At 35.7% G+C, this 24699-nt stretch overlaps 1 protein-coding gene across 1 annotated transcript in view; it reads left to right on the top strand.

The window, feature by feature from the left end:
- LOC121995402 (anaphase-promoting complex subunit 1-like) overlaps positions 1 to 24699 on the top strand; it is a 46923-nt gene that overhangs the window by 5723 nt on the left and 16501 nt on the right. The window contains exons 7-18 of the mRNA XM_042549150.1: positions 93 to 293; positions 2014 to 2094; positions 6203 to 6274; positions 8929 to 9000; positions 14707 to 14800; positions 14871 to 14953; positions 15041 to 15097; positions 15193 to 15270; positions 15390 to 15511; positions 15590 to 15750; positions 17330 to 17406; positions 17480 to 17590. Of these exons, the coding sequence (XP_042405084.1) occupies positions 93 to 293; positions 2014 to 2094; positions 6203 to 6274; positions 8929 to 9000; positions 14707 to 14800; positions 14871 to 14953; positions 15041 to 15097; positions 15193 to 15270; positions 15390 to 15511; positions 15590 to 15750; positions 17330 to 17406; positions 17480 to 17590 (1209 nt within the window). The remainder of the gene's footprint in view (positions 1 to 92; positions 294 to 2013; positions 2095 to 6202; positions 6275 to 8928; positions 9001 to 14706; positions 14801 to 14870; positions 14954 to 15040; positions 15098 to 15192; positions 15271 to 15389; positions 15512 to 15589; positions 15751 to 17329; positions 17407 to 17479; positions 17591 to 24699) is intronic.

Raw genomic sequence — 24699 nt, forward strand, 5'->3', positions numbered from 1 at the left:
AACGAAACCCTAGATTGAAGCCGACACTCTTCAACAACGATCGGGAGATGAGGGAAATCCATTGCGCTAGAGCAGAACTACTTCGCATGAAGGGAACACTGAGGAGTCAGAAGAACCCTAAGATGAGGTCGTCACCTTCCCCAGAGCCGTCGGAGATGTCGTCGTCGTCGGAGAACAGAGGAGCCCGAGGCGGGATAGCCTCGTTGGCCATCAGGGATGGGAGTCAGCCTGCGGATCGCGCGCTTGCTGGTCACGTCGAGGACGATCGTGCGATCGTTGGCGAATACGAAGAGGTGCTGTCATGGAGGAGGTGGAGAAGAGAAAACGCAAGAGCGCGACGACACAGGAAATTAGGGTTTTCTTTTAACCTGACTTTGATACCATGTTAAGAGAAAACCGTGTATTAGACACCACGGAATTATTGACTTATATAGAGAAGGATATACAACATAATTACAATAATACCCCTAGTTATTATGTTACAATATTCTAACACTTTCAAATGTAAATATTATTAATTTATTTTTGGATCATATAAATTGAATATTTTTAGAAAATTGTTATTTCCAAACGTATGGCATGACATACAAAAATTATACCACAATTATTTTCTTTTCTTTGATTGGTTGGACATACTTATGAATAATGTCCTATCCTTCATCCTGGTCTGCTACATGGGTTTCGACAAGCTCCCATTATTGGTCTTTTGTATTGTCAAAACAATCAATGTTCTTTTAGAAAATAAATTACTCAAGGTATTGGTTGCACATCACATGTTTTTTTCTCGTTCTAAACAAGTTGATGTACTGAGAACGTTTGAGCACTATACTTATGTTGGCCTTGATCACTAAATGGTGGATAAAAGTTGCACCACTAAACCACAATAATCTATGTTTGCTGTTCTGATTGACACCACTGGATAGGTGCTATGCTTTCTCATGAACCCTGTGTCGGTCACATTTGTCTAGGTCTGGCATGCCTTGCCTTCTCATTCCAATTAAATTTTAGCTAAATATGTGGATTGCTGAAGTCAGATCAAAGAAGTGTCAAAACTCTTTACCCGTTTAACCTTCAACAAATTTCAAAAATGCTTGCCCGACGTCTCTTAAACTTCATAGGAAGACACTCTATATGCTTGATCAGAAACTTATTTGAGGACTGCAACTTTGCAAAGTAGGATTGGCTGTAGGTGTACTATTCCACTCTCCTTGGAATGTAGGGTTCTAGATGAGGTACACAGGAGTTGGAACAATAGTTTAAAATAGATCCTCTATTGTAAATTTCTGTGTAGATTTGGGCAATTGGATAGGAGAAGCGAAATTTAAAATTTAACCAATGATCAGAACTTAAATGGAAATTTATAGATGGTAAATTGAGGTATTTCTCTTTTGTGTAGCTAAATCTAGGTTCACTCTACCTTATGCTTTATTTATTGTACATAAATTCCCCCTTCTTACACTAATATTGGATAAGTATATAGCTATGCACTTTGACTATCTACTTTCGAAGGAGCCTCCGACCTTCCTTAAAAAAAAGTATCTCTTGATAGTCTGTTGGTGAACTTTCTGATTCTCTTCTCTATCTCTTGAATTTTTTTTTTCTTATTAGAAAATACTCAAATAATTCCACTTTTTTCAGCATTTCTTCTTATGCAGTGTGTTACTTGAACTTGGGCATGTGTTTCTGACAACCGGTGCAATCACAAGTGTTTGAGATTGCTCTTACTAAAATTTCTTACAATGATCAATAGAAATATAGAGTATTCTCTTGGAACATGGGTGTGAGATTCCAAGTGTCTGACATTGTTATTTCTAAAATTTCTCACATGTGAAATTTTTTGTCTTCACTTAGAGTGTAAGTGTCTAGTGTCAGTATCTGACTCGTGTATGGAAAGGAGGTAGATGAAGAGCTCATATTGGAATTTATGCATCACTACATGTTTTCCACTAACTAGTTCTCATATTAAGCAAGTTGCTTATCAATTAATTCTCAAGGATATTACTTTTGCCATAGGAACATGATATTACTACAGTCGGAATGCTGCTAGGTATGGCAGCATCTTATCGTGGAACAATGCATCTTGAAGTATCAAAGGTAAGAACTAGGTATGGCAGCATTTTTGAATTTATTAACAATTTTTATTTCAATTATTTTTAGTAAAAAATTAAGGTCATTGGATTGTTTCTACATGGGAAGTTCTGGTCATGAGCATATGTTGTCTATTTATGTCATTCAAAAAAGGAATATCTTCAATGAAATGAATGTATATCTGTAGCATCAATTTTTCCTAATTATTTGGCTTTGTCTTACTCTAAGCTCAAGTAATGTGTTTGTGACTTCATTGGCATCGCTGTTAATATTTTATGGGAGTTCCTATCTTGTCATTTTTATCTTACTCTGTGATGGTTTCTAGGATATATATATATATATATATATATATTATCTAACTGAGATTTTTCATTTTCCTCTTCCATTTTTAGTCACCTTTTGCATTTCTTTGACTGAAAAATTATTTTGTAGTCGTCTTCTATTTGCAAGAACCTTTGTTGTGAGAACTTATGTGACATTTGAAGGTTGAGGTCTTATTAGGTGCTTCATCTGCGACCTCACTGTCATTACACCATTTAGACTCTCATCGCAGACCCATCTATTCATTTTTTGTACGAGAAGACAAATAGTCAAAATTTTACTAACTAAATTCTCTCCAAAGAGCTCTCTTAGCCACTTAATATTCTGATTTCCTCAGATACCTTAGTTACATCATCAACATCTCCATATGGACAAAGTGATAGTTGCTACCATCTCTCATCAGTTTGATCCAACAACCATTTAACACTAAATTCGACCTATGAACATTTTGGAGAGCCTAGAAAGGCGCTTTAGCCATTGTATCTGATTTGAGGGTTGCAACCTGCCATATTTGCCTTTGAGTACAATAGACCAATAAGTTTTCAGTGATCAATCATCCCTAAAACCATGACTTCCAACAACCTGCATCTCACCATTGCACAAAATAATTTCTATATATTTCAGATCTCGTCTAAGGTTCAAAATCTCGAGTTGCATAGAGTTTCTCTTTGACTGCAAAGATTCAATAGCGTGCCGATATTTTGATCTATGGTGCCATAGCTAATTGAAGATCAAAGGAGGAATGAAAGAAAAAAAGAAGAAGTTAACTATATGCTTAAGTTTGAAATTTGTGTTTCCGTCTAGAATGATATAATTTTGATACGATCTTGTATAAACACAAGCTAAAAACCAACATTTAATTCATCTTGACCCATGCATGCCAATGGAGTTGAGTTTCAACATGACAAAATATTCTTCAACATAATTGACACAACGACTTATAGAAAGACTATACCTGCCAAACAGTATCAAGCTGAGCAATTTATCATAACAACACATTTTGAATGCGTCACGCGATACAATATGAGATTTCAAACTATGATTTTGTCAAGAACAAACTCATTCAACCATCTAATAGTATGGGCCTATGGGGGTGAACAAGTAGTGCAGTGATAAACCAATCAATTAGGGCCGTTTTCTTTTATTATATTTTTTAGCTTTGTCAAGAAATTCTAGATAAGTAAATTCTGGAAATTAGGACACTAACAGAGTCCCTTGTAGCATATAACCATTATGTTTTTAAAAAGGAAAATACCATGGTTTGAAATGTCATACAACATAGTCAAAGGGTATCATTCCGATCAATTATCGAAACTTGATTACTACTTGGCACAGGTAATCTTCATGTGGTGCTATGTTAATCATGTTCACGCTTGATACCCTTTGACATGATACACATTTAGATTAATTGAATGAATGTTTGTTATTTTTTTTTAGAAATTGCATACACACATAATGTCAAAACCAACCATTTTGCATGAGGCTAATTCCGAACTTGGATATATAGTAGCTATGTATATAATTGTCGTTTCTTCATATTCTTTCTCTTGTTCATCTCGTTCCTCCTTCCACTTCCAGTTTGTTACCGGCACCATATACAGGAATGTTGGCACGATACCGAAATAGTATCGTTCTAGTATAAAACCAAAACTTTTGCACGACTAAAGATTTTGAACCCTTGAAATACCATTTCTTAATAATCAGAATAATCAGAGATTCAGACTATCAGCATAGTCCTAGCATTTCTACCACCAGGAAAGAGGATTTCAGACCTCTGTATTCACTTCCTGGTTGGTAAGCATTCAAACAACTTCATTGGTTCCTTAAGTTCTCTTCAACAATTACCATTAACTCTAATTCTAATTAGCTGGTCATTGGCATATATAATGTTGTAGAAAGTTACTCCCCCAACTCTGCAGGGATCTGTGACACCTTATCAAACTTGAAAACAGTTGTTGCATAATAATGGACAAATAAGAGAAGACGATCTCCTTACCTTGCACCAATTATGCTAGAACAAACTTTAAGAGCAGACACTATTAACCTTACAAAGCAGATGCTAGGCAAGAACAAAACTAGTTCAAAAATTTATCACGAAACCCCCTTCAATTTCTATATCTTTAGCAAAGTCTTCTCCATCAAAGGTTTTGACTTAAAAGTCACTTAAAGCCATTGGCTGATGGAGTTGTGAGAAGAGTGCAGTGCTCTATTTCATTTATCGACAGAGTATTGCCCTAGATCTCGTACCTAGCAGAAAGGCCCTTTGATTAGAAGTGATAATTGTACAATGTAATGGTCTCATCTTGTTAACCATTTTCTTAGCAAGCACCACAGCCTATACCAAACACACTACAAAGGGATATAGGGCTAAAATCAGCAATAATGGCAGTCTCTTTGTTTGTGGGATGATTTGTTTTAATTTCTTGACAGGTTCAAAATGTCGTTTTATTTACCCACCCATAGACTGGAGTGGGTGCTAGAGGGGTGTCAAGTTGTTGAAGAAGATTGAAGATCGAGAGGATGCAAGAAGTGATAGAATGGTGATTATAAGGTTTCAATTTCAGGATTTACTTACTATTGGCAGCAAAGGTGAAACCGTCACTTCGGTGACCCCCCAACAACAACAACATATGCAAGGAGGGGTTGAGGCAACTAGCGGGGTATTCCACACCCATTGGGAATTGACTCGGCCCATTGGTAGCAACACCCTTGCATGAACTAACTGTGCCAGCCCGTGGGGGCTTCAGGATTTACTTACTAGCAATTATTGGAGGGAAGGCTGCAATTATGACAAGAAGAGATGAGCTCTAATGAGGAAGAAGACAACCTCAGGGAAAGACGGTGTTGATTTTTGATGTGGGTGTGTAGCTGTTGGTGATGAGGCCAACAATTATGTTTGGAAAAAAGGGGAAGGGTGGGCTGAATCAATAACCTCGGAGGGACAAGGAGTTACAAAAGAAGTGCTGTGGTTTAGACTGAAGATGAGAGGAACATGAGGTCTATTTGGGTTGCCTAAGGCAAGGTAGACAACAATTGTGATAGAGGAAGGATTTATGATGTGTGTGAGAGAGCATGGTTCCTTGGGAAAGTGAGCTATTGTATGGTGTGATTACTGGAGGAAATGAGGGTTTGGGGGTGGTCGTTGTGGGTCCCAAGATGGCGGTGACCTTTACGAGAGAGAAGGTGGCATGCCCTAGGTAACAACATGGGGATTAAAGATAAGGGGCATGATGCATTCCTATATAGGCCTTCGGGAAGTATCACTTGACACGTTAAACAATGTTGGTCCCCATTAAAATTGTCCAGTTTATAATTTTCATTCCTAAAATTCCTTCTTCACATTGGAGTGGACACATTAAACTCAGTAGATTTGAATCCCAAACTCAATAAGTGTATTGTATTGTCAGGATAAATATTAGTGTGCACATATTGAATCTGGACATACAAACTCTTGTTTTGATAATATGTTGATTTAGATGGATCCTAATTCTTCCTGAAATGACTAGCCACTTGAGAGGAGAATCCATTATCTACATAAGTGCTAAAAGGATCTCTATGTGCAACGATGTGCTTTAGCACATTATGGGCATGGAACACTCTTGCTTCAACACAATTAAAGAGTAATGCTTTGTTTTTTTTTTCCTTTTCTTAACTTGCCCATTATGCATATTGATCACTAGTTTGAGGTTTGTTCATTTCTGCATTATATATGGTTCATGATTCTCATAGATGCAGATTCATTCATCTTAAGTTCTGGATCGTGATTCATTCCTAACTTCAAATTGTCTTTTAGATGCTATACCTCCATGTTCCCTCTCGACACCAGTTGTCTTTTCCTGAGTTGGAACTGCCAACAAGTTTGCAGGTATATCTTGCTTATTTGTATTTATGGTTTCTCAAATTGAAGGGTATGCAACACATCCATGTTCTTCCCATTTGTACTTTTGTTAGCTGATTAACTTTTTATTTTCGTTTTTTGATGCTGTTATATAGTTAGTAAATGCTTTCTTTTGATGAAAAATAAATCAATTCATTTACAAAGAGCAAATTTGTAGATAAGACTGGCCAAGCTTTAGCTAGAGCTTAATGTTTGTGGTAAAACAATTGCACCATTTGAGGGATTTTTTTTGTCGGTAAATCTTCTGATTTTGCATGACTTTTCCTATCATTGCTATTTCTGCAATAATTCCCCATATTCTCTACTATGCATGCTGGTCTGACTCAAATTCTATCATACTTTATTCTCATTGTAGGAGAATAAAATATTGTATCACAATGAATTTCGTAAAGGACAATGGCATGCATTTATAGATACATACAAAATTTTAAACATGATTTATTCTATTTACATAACTAATTTTATCTAAAATATAGACATAAGAACAAAAAAACTTAGACTAGCTTATATACTATATTTTTATCTAATACCCTACCTTAAGCTACCTCAAGGTAGAGCATATAGACTACCTATATCTAGCTTGTTACATAAACTAGAATAAATTTATTTGAGTAATTAAAGTTGAAGAAGAGGATTAGAAGGATGTTTAATCTTTGTTGTCATTGTTATCATCATTGTGGACAACATAGTACGAAGGGAACAATATGACTTGTAGTGTCGGCGATGTGCAATTGGACATGTGAAGAGACATTCACACGACACGAATGAGTAGAGAAAAGAGAGGATCTAGTGAACGATAAGGGGAGTGACCTCTACTTCAAGTGAAATATCTCTTTCAGAAAATCCTAATCTAGAAAGATGGCTCTCATATCATGTTGGTGAATAAAATATTATATTGCAGTCTATTTCATAATAGATTAATTCTATTAACTTATGTAATTTTTTTCTCTAAAATATAGACATAAGAATGTGTAGCCTTAGGCTAGGTTATATTTTTATCTAATATTGATGTGTGATACAGTTGTAGGATATCGTTTCCATTATTGGTGCTATCTGCTTTACATCACATATGATATTTTAGTGGACAGAAACAATTATAGTTTGCTTCAGTTTCTAAAATCTCACGTAATGTAATGCCTTTTCTTATTTTTTTGACAAAAAGGATGGATCATGATATGGTTTTCTTATTTAATTTATAAGATAACATAATATGTTAGACTCTAGAGCAAGCAACTGGAGTTGAATGAATAAGAGTTGCTGTTGAATGATTCTTTTGATTTCCTTGGAGATCTTATTATGTTTTAGGAGCGAGTTCATGAATGAACTCTGGCATACATAAAATATATTTGTGATGGAGCTGGCTTACAATTGGCTATTTTATAAAGAAGAATTCATGTTTATCTGATTACATTTTCTGTGTATTGGAAAACTTGTTTTTTGTTTCTCCTCTACTCACTTTCTTTTCCTATGAGATTTCTTTCTTTCCACTTTCTGTTTCTGAATGGAAACACCCCGTATACCTGCAGCGATAATCCATTAAAGAGCTAGAAATTTGTTTTAGGAAATAAAGGGAGAATTACTGTCCAGCCATAGGATTGAGCTAACATTCAAATAAAAGAAATTCAGTCTCCATAGATTTAGTCAATGACAAAATTTTTCAAAATTTAAAAAGTATTGATATATGTTTTTTCAATTAGTTTTTTTTTTTGAAAAAAAAGCTCACCTACCTGTCTTTGATGGCACCAGAGTAGAAGATGAATCTTGCTAGTTAGTAATTTAAAAAGTGTACTTCCTGTTAAACTAGCACATATGTTAGCCTTTTTCCAGTCCATTACTGATAATAGAAAGTATGAATTGACCTTTTTCATAATAGCCTAATCTTATGAGATAAGTGACTTCCAATGAATCTAAACTATGAATAATGAGAGAAAATTACACATTGCCCCCAAAGTTTGCCAACTTTGCATTTCATGCTGTTAATTTGATAATTTATTGTTTTCTCTGTAGGCTATGTTAAACCATACTATTTTGCCTTCTTGACTTAAATTCGTTTGGTTAAGATGAAGTGTTGGGACAATTTACAATTTCAAATTTTGAGGGTTGCATGCAGAAGTATGAAACTCTGTGGAGCAATGCAAAATTTTATCATATGACGATGATAAATCAGCTTTATTCTGTGGCTGAAGCAACAACTTATCTTGTGCTTTGGGCGATTTTTATAACATTCCTTGACATATTTTTAAAATGTTATTGTTTTTTCCCCTTTGTTGAAGATCTCTATATGAAGATAATTAATTCATATCCAGCCAGAAAATAGTACTGAGTGGCCATCTTATTAGTCTTCTGTGTTAATAAATTGTTGGTAAACTTTTATCTCTTAAAAATTAGTTCATGATGTTCAGTTGCAATTGCAACTTTTTATGTTATGAGATTTGCTTTTATTTTTAACCGCATCAGTTAACTTTATTCCATTTTTTGATCTTATAAATGCCTTTTTTTTTGTCTTGGAGCCATGACATGTTTTCTTTTCATAATTCATGTTGCATACAAATCCGTGTTTCTTATGTAATGTTTGTTATAAACTAAATAGTTAATTCATGGTTTCTTTAAATGATCTCCAGTCTGCTGCTTTGGTGGCCATTGGCCTTCTCTACGAAGGTTCAGCACACCCATTCACCATGAAGATTCTTTTGGTATGCTATTTTTCTTTTGAACAAAATATCTTTTATGGTTTTCTTTGAAGCTTTGGTTCACAAATGTCTTGTACTATCACGATAATACAACTCTATTTGTACTATTCTGTCTAATTAATTTAGCTTTATTGTTATGCTAATATGCTGAAGTGCTAAATGCTACTGTAAAAGAGAAAGAGGTAGGATAATTCTATATTCTATTTTTATTTATGTGTAGGTATTTATATACATAAGACATCCTATAATTATGCCTATCAATTGCTAATTACAAACTATTACAATCCCTACAATTAAACTAATTAAAGATGCTAAAGTATTCAACACTCCTCCTCAAGCTAGAGCATATATGTCAATCGTATCCAATTTGTCACAAAGTTCTGAGAATCATTTTCCTCCTAATATTTTAGTGAAGACATCAACAACTTAATTAGACGATGATGTGAATGGAGTAGTAATTTTTTGGCTCATTACACACGAATAAAGTGACAGTCAACCTCAATATGCTTAGTGCTCTCATGAAAAATCGGATTACTTTTGTATGAATGAGGGAAAAAGTTGACCAATTTCTTTACGATCACTTGAAGACGTCTGTGAATTTATTTTCAAATTTGGAGCTGATCCTCCATATTGTAACCACCACGTAGTTGTAAGATAAATAAGAATAAAATTAAAACAATACTTACATTTATTGACAATAATTAGTAATAATTTTTACTATATTACTTGCATCCATTTTATATCTACATGACAATGCAATATGATCGCTAAAATAATCATATGTCTCTCGAAATAATCGACTTTCATTAATAGTCTCAACAATTGATTCTCTATTTGTATGTAGTCTTGATATTACATCTCTACGGGTCACTAATAAATCATCATTTGTTCCAAGATTATAACAGTATTGATATGCCAGATTGAGATAATAACCTACAATAATTAAAGATATGTAATTATTAATAACAATATTAAAAATTCTTTATCATTCAACAAAACGTATTGGCCAAATGAATATATTTTCCCATTTGATCATCCCATCTTGTAGAGATTATATCAATATAATGTTGATACTTGGTTAGTGATTACATTGCAATATAGTAAAAAGTTGATAATGCTCGTCCATGTAGGTCCTGTCCTGCTATCAAACATCAACGTAACCCCATATAAGCTCCATTGCTTCTTGCATGATAGGATTCAAATCTTGATCTCCTCCACTTGTTCATCTAAATATGGACTGACAATTTCATCTGCAGTTGGAGGTTGAATACCAGGACTAGATTTTTGGATGTTGGACACCATGCTATGGCAGTACATGTTGTTTTCTACATTAGGGGGAATATGATTAAAATGAAAAAAATTTAGCAGTACTTTTATCGATTGATTTCTTTTCTTTTGAATATGCATCATCAATCGTAATCTGTTTGCTAGCTTGGTCTGAGAATGCTAGTGGATTAATATCAGCAATATCAATTGTACGTCTTCACCCCATAGAAGGAAAAAAATGACCAATACCACTTTATGTTGAAGTAATACGAACACTTGCACTCCTTCCTAATGTTGCTGCAGTAGTTGAGTCACTTCCACTGGTAACAGAGCCACTTCTATGTCGCATATTTTGTTCATAGTCATATTGAGTTCGAGAGGCACTGAGCTGCTAAAAAATCTTTGTCATTTTGAACTTCATCACGACCTTCAAATTCATCATAGATTGATTCTTTAGAGCTTCGGTTATCAATAAGTTTACGTTATCGTTGTTGTTTATACTTTAATGCTTTTTTGCCATTAAGTTTCTTTCATTGCACGACGAACTTCTTGAGAAACTTTTGGACAATTAAAAACATCAAGATATTCACCAGCAAGATGTTGTAGGCGTGTAACCCCACCGCCGCATCCAATCATATCGCAATGCAAACATTGCCAATAGAATCAATTTTCTAATCGACGTGCACGTCTCCAAGTTGGATCATGAGATTGTTGTTTTGGTGTCATTACCTATGCATTATAAAAAATGAAGAATAATACACATTTCAAGGTAATGGTCATCATTTTATAACACGAAGAATGTATTTATCATTGTAAACTTACAAATTAAGTATATAAATTATAAAGAGCAACTTCTTGAAATTTGAAACAATCTCTTAAGAATATTATTTTAATTTTCTCAATTTAGAATGATCAAAATTGTACAAGATTATAAGTGCTTTATTAGGAATTATAAACTTGACAGTATACTTTTATCAGAACTTTTAAAATAAATGACATGTAATATTTCCTAGAAAGATATTCTAAGACAAAAATATATATGACAGATCAGTAGAAACATTATAAGACAAAAAATATATATATTTCATATGTTCAGGAAACAAGAATCTTAAATGTAAAATGTTAAATATGTTAATTTTTATGGATCCAAATTTCAAATTAATTCTAAGATAAAAAAACATTATCTATAATAAATATATAAATTAATACAAAGATGTTACTTTTCATGTAATAATTATACAAATTAATTATTTATTCATTTAATTAATTATTAATAATATAAATTTTAAATAGTAAAAAATATCAATTAAATAGTAAAATAGTAAAAAAATAATAAAAATATTAGAATATGAATTTAATTTATTAGAATTTATATTATACAAATTAATTATTTATTCATTTAATTAATTATTAATAATATAAATTTTAAATAGTAAAAAATATCAATTAAATAGTAAAATAGTAAAAAAATAATAAAACTATTAGAATATGAATTTAATCTATTAGAATTTATATTATACAAATTATTTATTTATTCATTTAATTAATTATTAATAATATAAATTTTAAATAGTAAAAAATATCAATTAAATAGTAAAAAAATTATAAAAATATTAGAATATGAATTTAATTTATTAGAATTTTTTTAAAAAAATTTTAGATTTTTTTTAGAATATTAGAATATAAATCTAAATTATTATAATTTTGTTAGAATTTTAAATGAAATTTAAAATAATAAAAAATATTAGAATATAAATCTGAATCTTTAGATTTTTTAAGAATTTTTAAATGAGATTTAAAATAATAAAAAATATTAGAATATAAATCAGATTTATTATGTATTTTTTTAAAATTTTGAAATACAATTTAAAACACTAAAAAATAATTTTCAGTATATTAATTAGAATTTTAATTTTAAATATATTTTTTTATATATTTGATTGAGATAATTTAATTAGGGTTTATAAAGGCTTGTTTGGAATTTCACATTTATCTTGGGAATTGTATAAATTAATTAAATCTAAAATATAATTTTCTCACGGGAGCCGTAGAGGGCAGCGGCGGATCGTAAGGGTCCGATGGCGCTGAAGGCAACGCGGGATGCCTTGGTCGACGACGACGATTCCAGTGCCGCTGGAGGAGTCCGGCGATGATTCCAGCGCCGAAGGCATCGTGGGGTGCTTCCGGTGCCTCCGAAAGAGTCTAGCAATGCTTTCGGCACCTTCGAAAGCGTCCAGCGACGCTTCCGGCGCCACTGGTAGCGTCTAGCGACTCCTCTGGCGCAGCTTGCGACGCATCCGAGATGGGGACGCCAACGAATAGGGGAAATCATACTTCTGGAGTGGTCGCCTCTCGTTATTGTCTCCCTGCTTACGCCGCTGCTCGCCTCACCGTTGCTGATCGAACGCTCTCTAGTGCCTCTTTATAGGTTTTTTTTACCTTCTACCTCGCGAGATTAATCAATCGCAACAAAAGGAATCGATTCGATTCCTTCGGTCGCACGATTAATTGAGCGTGACTGAAGGAATCGATTCGATTCCTTCCGTCGCTCGATTAATCAATCGTGACAGCGTGCGTGCTGTTGGCGATGCGTGCGTGATGCATGCCAAAATCATATTGAGCCGGTTGTCGGTTTTGTTAGGGCGGCGGAATGATAAAAACAGTCCGTGCTGCCCGGCACGGAACGACATTCTTTTCCTTGCATAAAAGATAGTTGGTCTCATTCAATTTAATAGTGGTAGCCAAATTAGATTTAGAATCTGAAGATGCCATTGTAGGAGAAAGTTAGAGACAAAAACCTGAGTAGTAGTTTAGAGCAACAACGGCGGCAAAGTTTCAGGTAGTGGTGACATGAGGACCGTCAATAGCGGAAGTAGAAAACTCGAGTAGAAGAAAAAAATAGAAACTTAGGTTAGAGAAGGATCAACTTGCTCTGATACCATGTAAAAAAAAAAGAGGTAGGATAATTCTATATCCTTTTTTTTTTAATTTATGTTTAGGTTTTTATATACATAAGACACCCTATAATTATTCCTATCAATTGCTAATTACATTCAATTACAATCCCTACAATAAGCTAATTACGGTCAAAGATGCTAAAGTATTCAACAGCTACTATGAGAATGAAAGTTGATGTGTAATATATGATATCTATGGTGTCATTACCAAATTATATTTCAAGCTGAAGGTTAGAAGATCTATTCTCCCAGTTACTGAGGTTTTGCTTCATTATCCTTGTGTTTACTTTTAGTCTTGATGTGCCTACCCCAGAAGTTAAACAATAATTTGTTTTTGTTGCTTATAATAAAGTTTAAAATCTCCAGCTGTGTTATAGTTTTGGTATGTAAGGAAAACAATGATTTGGTACTGTATTGTGTTGTAATGATATGATTTCAGAGAAAATTTATTTTTAAATATATGTCTGTACCAATTAAAAATCATTTGCACTAACGTTAAGGAGAAATAGGAACAAACTGTTACAAGTATCTCAACTATCTTGTTAATACCAAATGGAGTGTTGTGTATCAAATGAGGGTATGACTCTTGCAACATTCTCATGTAATCAACTCCATAGTTTTCAACATTTAAATTAAATAATTCTCCTACAATATTGGGTGGTTAGAACAACATGAAATTGCGCATTACTGGCTCTCAAGTACATGCACCTAATGCTGATGATTAAAATGTCACGGCGAGATATATGGTTACTTTCAAATCAACAAATAACTCGAAAATGGAATATGACAGTTGAAGTAACATGGTTGTGGTAGTAATGGTGGTAGGGGCTTCTTCCTCTTTGAAATCTGACAAGGGTGAGTTTCTCTTCACACCACTTGTCAGTCGGTCAACACAATCTTATTCTAGATAGGGATCAATACTCCTACATCAAGCAACACTTAAATTCTTGCTTCACATGAGTATGGATTTAAGTATATGGTGCTTCATTTTATAAAAGTTAAACTTGTGTTTGATGGGGCATCGAGCATTCAAATTATGAGTAAAGAGTATTGGGTATTTAACATGGGGTCAAATGGGTTGTTGGTCGAGGTAGATGAAGAGATTTTTTAGTATCAGAGGTAAGGTGTGCAAGGTCTTGCTGAAAGCTTGGACAACAAGCTTGTCTATATGTGTTTTCTTTGAAGTTCTTGAGTTTCTGTAGAATGGAGAAATTGTGATTATGAGATAAAGTCATAAAGGAAAGAGGAATTACGAAAATGTCTTCGACTCATTGCATGTCTTCAATCTTTTCATGGCCAAAAAAACTTGCATTCCACAACATTAGTGTTTGTTATATAATTGCAGTGTGCTCTAGCATCTAAATTTTCGTGCTCATTTAATGTGCTATCTTTTCTTCCATTAGCATTGAGCATCAACTTGTAGAGGACTTTTGTTGTAATGCATTAAAATTAAATCCACTTTAAATGTTTATTGAAAAATCTACAGGGTGAGATTGGTCGAAGAAGTGCTGGTGACAATGTGCTTGAAAGAGAAGGATATGCTGTTGCTGCTGGATATGCTCTGGGACTTGTAGCTTTAGGTTTGCATGCCTCTATTTCAATATTAGTTTTTCCTACATTTTTTCTGATTTACTTAATAATGATTGGAAGGTCGAGGAAATGATGCCCTTGGCTTTGTAGACCGATTTGTGGATCGAATTTTCCAGTATATTGGCGAGAAAGGAGTTAAAAATGTAAATTTTCTACCTGTGTGGAATGCCTCCAATAAATGTTTCTGTATTTTATGTCCCTTTCCTAACCATACTGATTTTATTTTCCAGGAGAAATTTTCAGTAGTTGCACAACCAGCAGAAGATCATGTCCGTATTCTTGGGCAGGTTGTGCTACAATATTACAATTTTCTTTTGATGGAAGTCTGATGATTGTTATACAAGTATGACTGGGAATTAGTTGTTCTTCATTCCCTGTGCAGATAGTGGATGGAGCCCATGTAAATGTTGATGTGACAGCTCCTGGTGGTACAATTGCACTCGCTCTGATATTTATGAAGGTGAAGTTTATAGAAGACATCTTTCAAAATTGTGCATATCTATTTTTCTTTCCCTTGGGAATCCATCAAAGTGCACTTATGGATCATTTGAACGTGACCTGTTTCCTTCAAAATTACAGACAGAATCAGAAGAAATTGTGTCTAGACTCCGTCTGCCCATTAGCCACTATGATCTGCAGTATGTTAGGCCTGACTTCATCATGCTTCGTGTCATTGCACGTAATTTGATTATGTGGAGCAAGTAATGTACCTTATTTATTCACCATTTATATAAGCATGTGTCGTGCCTTTGTTGTTAATAAACTTTTGGCATTTTCAGCATGCAACCATCTATTATTTGGATTGAATCTCAAATTCCTGATTTTATCCGATTAGCGGTCCTGAAATTAGATGGAGCTAGTAGTGATGATGATGAGTTCGATGCAGAAGCTGTTGTCCAGGCATATGTGAACATTGTATCCGGTGCTTGCATTTCACTTGGTAATTAAGAATCTTTTTTCACTTCTCTTCTAATTCTTCTGTCATTTTATTTTTCTGCATCTATAAAAATTAGATCAATAGTTACATTTTAGGCCCTGTTTCATCTTCTACATGGGTATGATTAATTTCCCATATGTCAATTATGTTTGCAGTTGAATTGGCTATATTCTTTTATGTATAATATTTGGGTCAATTCAGCATTCAGAATCTTTTAGTGGGAGATCGTTTGGCTGTGGCTAATTGGTCACTGGGGCTGACATGAATGTTCCAGAATTCTTTGCTAAGACATACTAAATCTACCCTTAATTTTTTTTAAGAAAAACTTCGTAGCTTTATTATACTTGCTGTCTTACATTTTAAAGATCAACCTTAGGTAGAATTAATCATCTAATATATTAAAATTAGTCATTATTATTTTTTTCACTACTGATTATAGCATCAGATCTTCATTAGAGTGATGTGTTTTAAGAATATAATTCTTCACTCTTCCCATAGCGACCCATCTTTCTTTCTGGATAGTTTAGTTCTGTTAATTAATTGGTTGCTTATTGCTTCCACTTATACCTCTCTCACTTTTAAAGATATGGTTATAAATTTATAATCTATGTTGGGCTACATACTGCAAAATTATCAACCAGAATCAATATCAACGTGTTCAACATTGTTGGCCTTCTAAAAGTTTCAGCTTCACTAACTCTACCTCTGTTTACTAAATAATATAGTAGACTGAGAATATGAAATGCTATTATCATCTTTTCGCTTTAATTTTACTCAACTAACATACAATATGTTTTGTAAAAATTTCACATAATTGAACCCCAATTCAATTTTCAATGACTAATTCTCATCTTAATGCATCTTCCAATATATATATAGTTTTTCTACTTTACAATTGATTCACTAGTTTTTAATTATTTTCTGCTATTGTATCAAAAGAAATATCTGTTATTGGGTCATCCCAGATGACCCAGTATCATCGGCCCGCCGCTAGATACAAGCAGATAAATTACGGGGGGTATTTTTGTCCTATGCAGCGGCCCTTTGTATGGGGAGGTCAGACAAGCAACTACTCATGTAGTTACTAATTGTGCCATCCCGTTTGTGCAGACTTGGAATTTGATTGGAAGTCAAGTTTCTATGTTTATAAATAATTCATTGTCTTTGTTTGGTGTACTAAAATAGATTTGTGATATTTGTTAAGAAGCCTTTGATTTGCCATATATGTGTCTATGAAAGTTGCTAGATTATTGTTGTGTGCCTATGGTAGTGAATCAATTGCCTGACCAAGATTCAATTCTTCTCAGCTTATTTGGATTGTGCGCATGGATCTATAGAATAAAAAAGTCAGGAACTTTTAATTGCCATTAAATGTATTATTTATTTATTTATTTATTTATTTTGTTTTGATTCTTTAGAGCTTATTTCTGCATATCAATTTACGATAGTAGAACTGTAAGATGAATCTTAAATTGTGAATTCTTTTCTAATTTTGTATTGCAACACCTCTTTTAGGCACCCCTAAATATGATAGTATTCATTTTTGTTTTGTATATCATTTATTTGTGAGAACTGCTTCTAGGATTGAAGTATGCTGGCACCAAAAGTGAAGAGGCTCGGGAGCTGCTTTATAATTATGCTCTATACTTTCTTAATGAGGTAAAATCTTATGTTTTGCTTTTCTCTTTTCATGCTATTATCTCTATGCTAAAGTTGTGAAATGTCTATTTAGTTTAAGCACATTCCAGCAATGGCTAATGTCTTACCAAAGGGATTGCTGCATTATGTGGATCGCGGGACATCAGAAATATGTTTGCATCTGATTATTCTTTCTCTCTCTCTGGTCAGAAGTTCTCCAACTTCATTTTCAATCTTATAGAGTTTTATTTTAGTATAGTGAATTCTTTCTTCATAAGATTTTCTTACCCTTTTGCCTTTCTATGAATTGGTTTAATTTATAGTACCTTATATTTTTGGACGTCTGTACTGCAATTGAACTCGAGATTTTACTACAGTCAGCAAGATATGAAAGTTGAGGCCCTTTGTTGTAATCCTTCCTAAAATCTGCAACCATTTGATGCATTTTTCTATTACATTTAAATTAAAAGAAAGTTATGGCACATGGGAAAATGGTTTTTGTTTCATGGTTCATTGAATTTCTCCTTTTGTTCAATTTTCAAAATCGACAGTCATGTGAGTCCTATCTATTTGGAATCAGCTACATGGATTTTATCCTTCCTATTGTTGAGATCTATGTGCAATACCTAATGCAACCCTCAATCTTTTTCATCAAGATTGGCATTAATAATTAATTCCAATATATTTCAGATAGTGTTTGGAACAACATGATCAGATATTTTTGAAAAGTCGGAGTTTAAAAGCTGTTTGAGTAATTTGGAAATTGGCAATGTTAGGCCATTGCATTATCAAATTATCTAGGAGCAATCATGACCTGAAATCAATCAAGATCAGTATCCTTTGGTTGCTGCTTGGGGATATTTTTTCTGGATAAGTAAAATGTATATATCAAAAACAAATCCAGAGTACAATATCCAGAAATCAGTAGTGTCTTATGTCTCTGATGTAATGTCAATTAGAAAACACTCCCAATGACCGGTAAACATAAATTTGTACATTTTTTTTTAAAATTTCTCTCTCCAACTCTCCCTCATCAAAGATACAATTGTTCCTAGCTCTCCATACAAAGTGTATCATAGCCGGAATCGCAGGGTGTCTGGCTTTAGTCAAGAGACGATCACTTCTTAAGAAACGTCCAAAAACTCGTAGCATCCATCTGTAGGTACATATCTCTTGTTTCATATGTAGCCACTCGTCATAAGACCGTTACAGAAAGGCACCCAAAGAACAAGCGCTCCTGCGTCTCCATCTCCTGCCTACAAAAGGGACAACATCAATCCTCCAAATAGTCTAGTATATCTCGAGTGAGAAATCACCTCTGAGCCAACATCCAAAGTGTAATTGCATGGCTAAACTGGATGTAGGGTTTTTACACTGTCCACACCAGGGCTTCTTAGTATGGGGATGCCTAAAGAAGTCATAAGCCCTAGCCACACCTTTATCTTGCTCAAACCAATTCACCAACCTCTACAATACACCTACCGACGACCCAGCAGCTGTAAAGATAAGGCCACGAACTTGCAACAATCGCTTGATCAGCGAAGAATCCGAGAGCACCGCCTCCTAAGTCCATTAGTATAGCAGATAGCTAGAGTCATTTACTTTTCCGTTGTTCTGGCATGAGTCTAACATTAGGATTCATAACCTGACTTTCCTTCTAACATACAAACCGCTTGAGTGTGCCAAGCATATATTTTTCATGGAGCTCTTGTCCCTAATCCTTTTTGTGCTTTGCTTTTATTTTTAGTACTAGTTGAAACTAAACCTAGAATGCATGGAATGAAGTGTTTCCCTTGATAAACCAAATCCATGATCTAAAGTGGTGAAGAAATATGGTTATTAGATTGACTTGCCTATTTGAAACATCCTAGACTTATATATATATATATATATATATATATATATATATATATATATATTTCACGAACCTCACAATACTAACATTGAAGAGACTCAAATTAAATAAAACAACTCCAAATGATAATGCATTATGATCTTGTCTGAATCGTTGAATCAACAGACGCTGGGCACGTGGCACTCTCGTCGATGACGTAGATCTCCGGCCGGTCGTACGGTGCTCCGGCGAACCTGCAAAGAAATCGGGCCGGGAAGGGGTTCCCGGCGACGATCCTCCGACGCTCAAGTCAGGCAAAGCTCGACAACAAAGAAGTGGCTCTAAATATCGTAGAATGCGTACCTCCGGTGAAGGGATGAGGCCCTTTATATAGGGCTAGAAAGGGATTCACGCACACAGATCGAGGCGAATACGTGTCCTCAGCCCATACCTCAACATGGGTTTGTCAGAAAAGCTTACCTGACCCCTTACTGCTACAGTCCGAGCACGTCTTTGATGGGACAGCAGAACCCTGTCATGAGATCTTACGTATGGTTCGCTCGTGGGCCATATCCGCTGTCAGAAGATGTTTCCCAGTACTGTTCTCTTCTTACTCCGTGCCGAGTGTCCGGCCGGACGGCAACCCTCTTGCTCCCGGCCGGTCGGACATACGTGCTGGTCCACTTAGGGTATTCACGGTAGTGTGCTCTATGGAGACTGATCGCAGTATTGCTACCTCATGCCTCCGGCCGAGTGGGCCACCCGCTCGGCCATACAATCCTGTTCAACGAGCGTCGGAACCCTAACTCCTCGCCGGGTACCTTTGACTCCGATGGGACCTCGCTCGGCCGACCGGTCTCCTCTTCTCCGGTCGACCGTTCGGCCCTTTGACTTCCACGTGGCGTTGACTTCCCTCAGCGGGGGGATCCCTCTTCTTATCGCCGGATCACATTACAAACTGATTCAACTTGAAACCCAAAACAATATGAGTTTGAATATTATAATAGTGAATAAAATCTTCAAAAGAACAGAGAGTGCAACTAATTAGTGAGATGAACTCAACCGATTATCAAAACAGATAACTCAACTCCGACTAGAGGACCCAACATCCTAATGTAAGTAGAAAAGTAGACTAATAAAAGTAGCCCTCGTGTGAAGGCTCATCTATCAAGTGTTGTGGCAATTTCCCTTGGTCAAGTTTGACCAGTTTGACTAAGCTTGAGTTGAGTCAAGCTTGAGTCAGAATTTGAGTTTTGATGTTTGACAATATAAGGAGATTGCTGGAGCAATCGCCTGGTTATGGAGATAGTCAAAGGGTTGACCAGGTTGATGAGAATACAGGTCAAGTAGGTCAAGGTTGATAGGAGACTCGACTGGGAAAGTCCTAACTGGATGTTAGGCATTTGGAAAGTCCTAGTGAGAAGCTAGGCAAGGGAAAGTCCTGGTGAGGAGCCAGGCAACGGGAAAGTCCTAGTGAGGAGCTAGGCAAGGGAAAGTCCTGATGAGGAGCTAGGCAATGGGAAAGTCCTGGTGAGGAGCCAGGCAATTGGAAAATCCTGGTGAGGAGCCAGGCAAGTGGAAAGTCCTGGTGAGGAGCCAGACAATTGGAAAGTTCAAGTGTGATCTTGGCAAAGGAGAAAGTCCTGGTGAGGAGTCAGGCAACTAGAAAGTCCTGGTGAGGATGCAGGCAGTTGGAAAGTCCAAGTGTGATCTTGGCAAAGGAGAAAGTCCTGGTAAGGAGCAAGGCAATTGGAAAAGCCAAGTGTGATCTTGGTAAAGGGTGTAAGTCCAAGCATGTGGTCTTGACAAGGTAAGTCCTAGTGTGACTTGGCAAGGAGAACTCGATAACTAGGATGAGGCCGAAGGAAGCTCTTGAAGGCAAGGCGTGAAGGATGTGAGATATCCGAGGGATGCAAGGCTGATGGAGGAGGCTAGAAGGCTAGTTCGAGGTTGGTCGGGTGTGGCCAAATACTAGGCACGGAGACCCAACAGGTTACGGTTGACCGGGAGTTGGGTTGGAGGCTTTGGACTTGAGTTTGAGTCAAGTCCAGGATGGTCAATCGATCGGGCGATCGATTGAACCAGGGTCCAATCGATCAGTGGATCGATTGGAGTGTGCTGCGAAGGAAGGAATGACCTAATCGATTGGTCGATCAATTAGAACCATAATTCGCGAGCACATAGGCCTTCCCAATCGATCGGGCGATCGATTGGGAGCTGCCAATCGATCAGTCGATCGATTGGGCAGGGGAGTTCTCACACGATCGCGAGAACACAGAAAGCTTCTGAATCGATCCACCGATCGATTCAGATGTTCCCAATCGATCGGTCGATCGATTAGGATTCGACTGTTGGGCAAGATGCAGGTGATGGACGACTGCGATGAAGCGGTGCTGACGTGGCAATCGATTAGGGATGAATTGGATCGATTGGGAGCACTGTTTAAAGCCTGGGCGGAGCGTTTTCTCTGCAGTTCTTTGCGAGCTTTCTTCCTGCGATTTTGCTGCGATCTTTAGTGACTTTCTCCGATCTTCACCGCTAGTTCTTGAAGGCTCTTGGGAGTGTTCTCTAAAGATTCAAGAGGCAACAACAAGTACAAGTAAGCAAGAAGAGTGTCTTTCCGTGTATTTGTATTACTTCTTCTTGTATTTTTGTGTGTATTGTTGTGTGAGTTTGTACGAGGCTTCTCCGCCTCCGGCTGCGACCGAGAAGGAGTGTTTCATAGTGGAGATAGCGTGTCATGTGTGGATCCTTGGATTAATCACCTCTTCTTGAGGTGGATACCAAGTAAATCCTTCTTGTTAGCATTGTATAGTTTGTCTTCAAGTTGTATTCCGCTGCAAACCATCAAGCAAACGACGCAAGCGCGTGACGAACCACTATTCACCCCCCTCTAGCAGGCACAAAGGTCCCTACATCAAGTCCCTTCGTCTCCTCATTACCTGCACCATATGGATATAATGAGTCAAAAGACACAGTAAGTTCAACCTTTATATAAATAACATCTATTCACATTTAAGAGAAATATTTGATAAATTACCTTGTTAAATATCAATGCAAATTAACCTTTCACTTCAGTTTCATGAACTCCAAACTACCCTAAATTAACATTCAATTTTTAACCTTTGTTATATTTTATTTTGCTTGTAAGATTCGTAAGTTACAAGAATTCATATCATCAAGTGTAGTTCCTTTATACCTTAATTTCTGATTGTTTGGCCAAACTTTTCCCTAGTACTAGGTTGATAAGGTTCACCGGACCCTTCTTAAGCCGGATTCCCCAACCCCTCTATTTTGGTAAGGTTCACCGGACCCTTCTTAACTCGGATTTCCAAACCTCTCTATTTTGGTAAGGTTCATTGGACCTTTTTTAAGTCGGATTCCCAAACTTCTCTGTTTCGGTGTGGTTCTCTGGACCCTTCTTAAGCCAGATCCCCCTACCGTTAGAATGTCACATATGAATCACATTATTAAACAAAGTATTATTACTTTTCATGCCTATCAAACATTGCTACATAAGTTACTGGTTCACTTTGCATACCAAAACGATCGTTAACTTGCGTGTATTCACATCCTACTAACAGTTACGGTAATAGAGTTCAAGGTACTAATACATGTAGGAAGTAAATAATAGCTTAGGATTGGTGTGTTAGAAATTAAATAAGTATGACATTGAATTAGAGTTTTGTTTTAATATTTCTATTTTTTTTTTCAAAAGGCTAGTTCAAGACAATCAGTCTCCCAAAGAACCACGTGTCCAACATCCAAATGTGACAAAGCAAACTAGAGCCACTAACATTCATTTCTCAAAAATCTTGGTTCAAGTTCATGGCAACTGACACATCATACAATAGTGAAATCAATTCTACGAGTAATTATCTCTTACTGATAGGATGCTAACCACCAATACTTATATCTAAAAATGAATTATTTGCATTAGATATCCACTATACTTCAGGTTTCAATATCATTTCAAGGTGTTCCTCTTAGACATACACTTCAATGTTTATGCAGTTATGGATGTTATGATAATTAGGTAAAATCATCATAACAATGAACCTTCAATGTTTCAGTAGCTAAAACTCGCACATATAAAAATAAGGGAAAATATACATAGCATCGATAAGTGTCCTCTACTACAAAAATCATAAGTTATACTGCTATATTTGATAGCATTGTGAAAAGCATCTGATATTGTTTTCTGTTGTGTACCAGCAAGTATGACCAAGTGTCTCGAAGTGCCAAACTTAAAGAGATTATGAGTTCTGAGCTTAAAGGGGAAAGCTCACCGATAAAAACCCGACTTTGACAAAAAGGTCTTAACTAATCTTATGGCAATGAGAAAACCCTAAACTTCATCATGTTTAGGGAAACTCATTTAGGGTACCTAAACATACATGAACGTGAGAAACTAAAATAAAACATGATATGAGAAAAATATGAAACAATGGTAGAGCAACCATGATGAACAAACCCTTAAAACAGGATTTAAAACTACTACTATCATATCCGAAACTTGCAAGGTCTATAACATAATTTGAGCATGCAAAGATCTCTAGTTTCTAATGGAAAACAAATAGAAGAACATGAAGCAATTATAGGGCAACATCATGATGAATAAACTCCTAAAAACAGTGATTAAAACCAAACCTATAGAATCCACAACTTACTAGGCCTACAAATTCATGTGAGCATGAAAAGATCCCTAACTTCTAAGGGTAAACCAATAGCAAAACATGAGACAAACTTTTGTACATCGTCCAAATAAATAGCTCCTAAAAACAGTGGTTAAACCCCCCTCCGCCGCTCTATAAATCTGAAACACCCAAGCTTTATAATTCGAATTAAGCTTTCTTGGAACTGGCAGTAGGCACAGCCCTTTCAGGAACTTTTGCTCTGATACCAACTGTAATGTCCCTAGTTAAAAACGTGCGATATAAATCAAAATATCTTACTAAAATCCATAGGGTGCCGTAATTTCAAAATCAACAAAAGAGAACTTGCCTTGGTGTTTTATGTGTGGGAGATTACTTGCGAGACATAGGTAAAGACGACCTTAAGTATTTCGATGAGGTTCTTCCTCTATCTCTTCCAAAGTTGCTAGGGTTTCAATGGGGGTGTGGGGAGGCCGACTGCTTTCAGGGTGAGGGGTGGGGAAAAATAAAACTTGTATTTAAAAGGGTAAACTGGGTCGGATTGCTAGCAAATCGGGTAGGGTTCGTTAACCTACTAACACTTTAATTACTTAAACCCTTTAGTATTGATCCATAACATAAATCTTGGTTTGTTTAAGTGAACCTTCTTTTTTTTAAATGCTACACTGTTGCTTTAGCTGTTCATATACTTAGTTAGGGATAGGGCTGAATTTTTGCTTTTGTGCAACCGAGCAACCTCTTTTTAATACAACACTTTAGTTTGGGAGCAATTCCTGGATTGATGACCCTTTGTGAAGCTCCTCATATTGGACATAGATTCTACCA

This window comes from Zingiber officinale, chromosome 6A (genome assembly GCF_018446385.1).
Source record: "Zingiber officinale cultivar Zhangliang chromosome 6A, Zo_v1.1, whole genome shotgun sequence".
Classification (NCBI taxonomy): Eukaryota; Viridiplantae; Streptophyta; class Magnoliopsida; order Zingiberales; family Zingiberaceae; genus Zingiber; species Zingiber officinale.